At 61.7% G+C, this 3,565-nt stretch overlaps 1 protein-coding gene across 1 annotated transcript in view; it reads left to right on the forward strand.

Annotated features, from left to right (window-relative positions):
* Positions 1-3,565, forward strand: part of SH2B2 (SH2B adaptor protein 2) — a 23,174-nt gene that overhangs the window by 13,123 nt on the left and 6,486 nt on the right. Inside the window, exons 6-7 of the mRNA XM_077777860.1 lie at positions 1-211; positions 3,025-3,126. The exon at positions 1-211 is cut by the window's left edge and continues 442 nt beyond it. Of these exons, the coding sequence (XP_077633986.1) occupies positions 1-211; positions 3,025-3,126 (313 nt within the window). The remainder of the gene's footprint in view (positions 212-3,024; positions 3,127-3,565) is intronic.

The raw sequence follows: 3,565 nt of genomic DNA on the forward strand, positions 1-3,565 counted from the left end.
CAAGTGGACACGGCGTCTGCGGCTGTCACGGACGCTGGCAGCCAAGGTGGAGCTGGTGGACATCCAGCGCGAGGGCGCGCTGCGCTTCATGGTGGCCGACGACTCGGCCGCGGGCCCGGGCGGCACCGCCCAGTGGCAGAAGTGCCGCCTGCTCCTGCGCAGGGCCGTGGCCGGTGAGCGCTTCCGCCTGGAGTTCTTCGTGCCGCCCAAGGTGAGCGCCGGCCCCAAGACGGCGGGGTAGCTGAGGGTGCCAGGGGCTGGTTTCCGGGCCACGGTGCCTAGCTGCCCGCCCTCCTCCCTCCTTCATCTGGAGCCCCTAGGTGGCACAGCCCAGGGTGCCTCAAGTGTGTTGGTCCTTACTGGATGGCCCTTTTCTGACCCAGGCTTTGAAAGCTGAGCTTCAGGCTGTCACCAGCATTACTGCTCACAGGAGTGCCCCCACCCCCACCCCCTCCCCAACTCGGGGGCTCTCCATGGGAGCCCTGGGGGCAGCTATGGGCCTCCTCTGGGGTGGAAACCCTGCCCTATTTGGAAAGTGGGAATAGTCATAATAATAGTGGCCCACTTTCTGAGGGCACACGGCATGCCTGGCCCTAAGCCTGGTGTGCAGTCTCATTCCCCCAGAATGCCTGCAGGGTGGGCACCATGGTCCCCAGAGAACAGAGAATAAAGGAGTACTCAGAGAGTAGGTGCGGCCTGCCCAAAGGCACATTGTTGGTGGGTGGCAGGGCCAGGCTAATCATACCCACCACCCTGGTGGTCCCTAGAATGAGGGAGCATGGAGGTGGGAGCCACCTGTGTGCTAGGAGGTTCGGAGAGGGGGGAGGTCGTGCTGGTGCAGCAGCTGACAGCATCCCCAGAAACCACCCAGCCCCCCACCACAGGCCCACTCTACTCCCAGGCACCTTCAGTCACCCTGAGCCTCTCGCCTCCTTCCAGCTCCCTGTCTGTCTCTCTCCACTGGAGGTGCAGGGCGTGGGGTCCCCAAGGTTGGGTGCCCACAAGATGCATGCACTCTGGAGAGGTGACTTCCCAGGGACACACTTATTCCCTGAAGAGCTTTCTCCTTGAGTCCGAGGACCCGAACTTCCCAAGGGTTTTTTTCCCTGCCTGGCCCCCACCATGAGGCCCCTGAGAGAAATCACAGACCACTAAGCCCAGCTCCACCACTTGTCAGACAGAGATCGAGGCCTGGCGAGTGGGGGAGGGGGAGAGGGGCTTGCCCAGAGTCGCCCAAAGGGCAGGGACAGAGGCCCAGGGCTCCAAAGCCTCTGGGCCTGAGTGGCAGTCACAGCTGCCCAGCCATAAATAGCAGTGTCTGTGGCCCTTGGGGGAGGGAGTACAGGAGATTGGGGCCTCTCTAATAGTCTCTCAGGAGCCCACCATTCACCACTGGCAGAGGGCAGGGCTCCGGAAGGGTCACTTTCCCACCCTCTGAAGAAGGCAGGCAGGTGGGGTCCTAACTCCTGATCTGGCCTCACACCCTCTTTTTTCCAACAAAGTGTTAGGGAATTCAGAAGCGAACCCCATAGAAGGTCGATAATACTATGGTCAGGGCTCAGATCAGGTTCCCCAGATGTGTTGGGTCCCAGGGTGAGTGAGTCCTGCAGGGCATCCCTGCTGGCACCTCGTCCAATCCCTTTTAGTCCTGTTCACCCACCGCTGGTCCAGATCTCCTGTCCCCAGAGTCTGCAGGCTCAGGGACTTTTTCCTGGGATCCTCAGACTTTTGTCTCACGGCCCCATGAGTCAGGTCTCTGGCCTCCTGCCCCCTCATCCTGCGGGAGGCCTCCTGGACCCCAGGTCCCCCTGTAGCCCTTTGCCAGGCAGCCCTGGGGGCCCAGGGAGCAGTGGGCCTGGCGCGTGCCGTTGGGAAGCCATCAGGAAACCTGCATATTCAGGGCTGGATGGTAAACGTCAGTGGAGCGAGCGCCGGGTACTTGGGGCACCCTAAGGGGGGGTAGCTCGGGCTGCAGAGGTGTCCACCAGGAGCAGAGCCCCCGGACAGGCATCTCAAGGAGGCACACAAGCTGAGTGAGCAAAGGCTGGAGGTGCGACACAGCCCGACGGCCCAGGCCAGGGAATAGGGATGGTGACGTGTGGCTGGGCCAGGGTCAAAGGCCGCTGGGCCGGGACAGATGCCAGGTATCAAATGCCAGTCAGGGGAGTCGGCACCTCCGGCCAGCGGGAGCCCAGCTGAAGCCCCCAGTCCAGGCCTGCAACTGCAGGACCATGAACCCCTGCCTCGCTGGCTGGCACGATGGCCCGCCCTGGTCAGCCAAGGCCCTTGGTCGCTGCTCCAAGCCCAGTCAGCCCTGCACCCGCTGGATGGCAGCCAGTGCTACCAGGAATTCCCATCAGCCTGCCCACCCAGCGTGTGGCCCTTCCCTTTCCTCCTGAGAAAGTCCCTATTCTGGAGCCCAAGCCCTGCCGGGAAGCCCAGTCTCAAGCCAGCCCTGGGGGACTTCAGGGCCATGGCCAGGAGCTTTAGAGCAAGGGACAAGCACGGAGTGGCCCTCCCCCAGAGCCCTGCCAGCTCACCTTGGTTCAACCCCACACTGGTCCCTTTTCCTCCACCCGGGAACATGGCCCTAAAGTCATGTTTCCTCCATCACACACAGTCAGAAGAAATATTGTCTGTCACACGTTCATTTCAGAGATATTTTTACCTAAGCATGTGTTTGCCGGGTCACAATGTCAAATCTATTTCTTACTATGGGTCAAGGTCAAAAATGTGAAAACCACAGATGTGGTGGGTACACAGGGCAGAAGGGCAGCTTGGGTGGTTTCCCCTCAGGGCTCAGAGGTGGGAGACTCCGAGGTCAGCTCCAGCTGGCTGTGACTTGTCCTGTAACTACAGGGGGAGGTCCCCTTGTTTCCTAGAAGCCCCCTCAACGTAGCCATCTGTGGGAAATGGAGATCGGAGAAACTCTGTGCTGCTCTGACCTTGGAGAGGTAGGAGGGCGGAGAGGGTCTCAGAAGGCCCTGGGTGACTCTCTCACTGCCCCTTCCCCTGGCTTCCCAGGCCTCCAGGCCCAAGGTCAGCATCCCTCTGTCGGCTATCATCGAGGTCCGCACAACCATGCCCCTGGAGATGCCAGAGAAGGACAACACGTTTGTGCTCAAGGTGAGCCCCATCCCCGACCTCACAGATCCTCTGGCTGCCCCAGGCCACCTCTGCTGAGGGCAGGACAGCCTGAGGCCACCAGCCGGGGGTGGGGGGGGTAGGGGTGAAGGCAAGGAGCGAACAGCAAGGCACAGGAAGGGAGCCCCGGGGGTCAGAGGGGTGGAGGCCCAGGACCAGACACGGATGTCTAACACCCAGCCAAGACTCGAACCCAGGCCTGGGCCCTGGCACCACGGGCTCTAGGTATCACCCACCATCTGGGCCCCCCCACCCTGTTCCCATTTCCTCCTGACCCCTTGAAGCTCCTCTGAGTTTCACTTCCTCGCCTCCCTTCCCCAACTGGAACCAGCTTGTCCCCACCCCACAGCCTGCAGTAGTTATGCAAATGCCCCTGTCACAGGGCACTGGAGTGTGGGAACCTGCCAGTTCCCAGAGAGGG

This window comes from Crocuta crocuta, unplaced genomic scaffold (assembly GCF_008692635.1).
Source record: "Crocuta crocuta isolate KB4526 unplaced genomic scaffold, BGI_CrCroc_1.0 scaffold217, whole genome shotgun sequence".
Classification (NCBI taxonomy): Eukaryota; Metazoa; Chordata; class Mammalia; order Carnivora; family Hyaenidae; genus Crocuta; species Crocuta crocuta.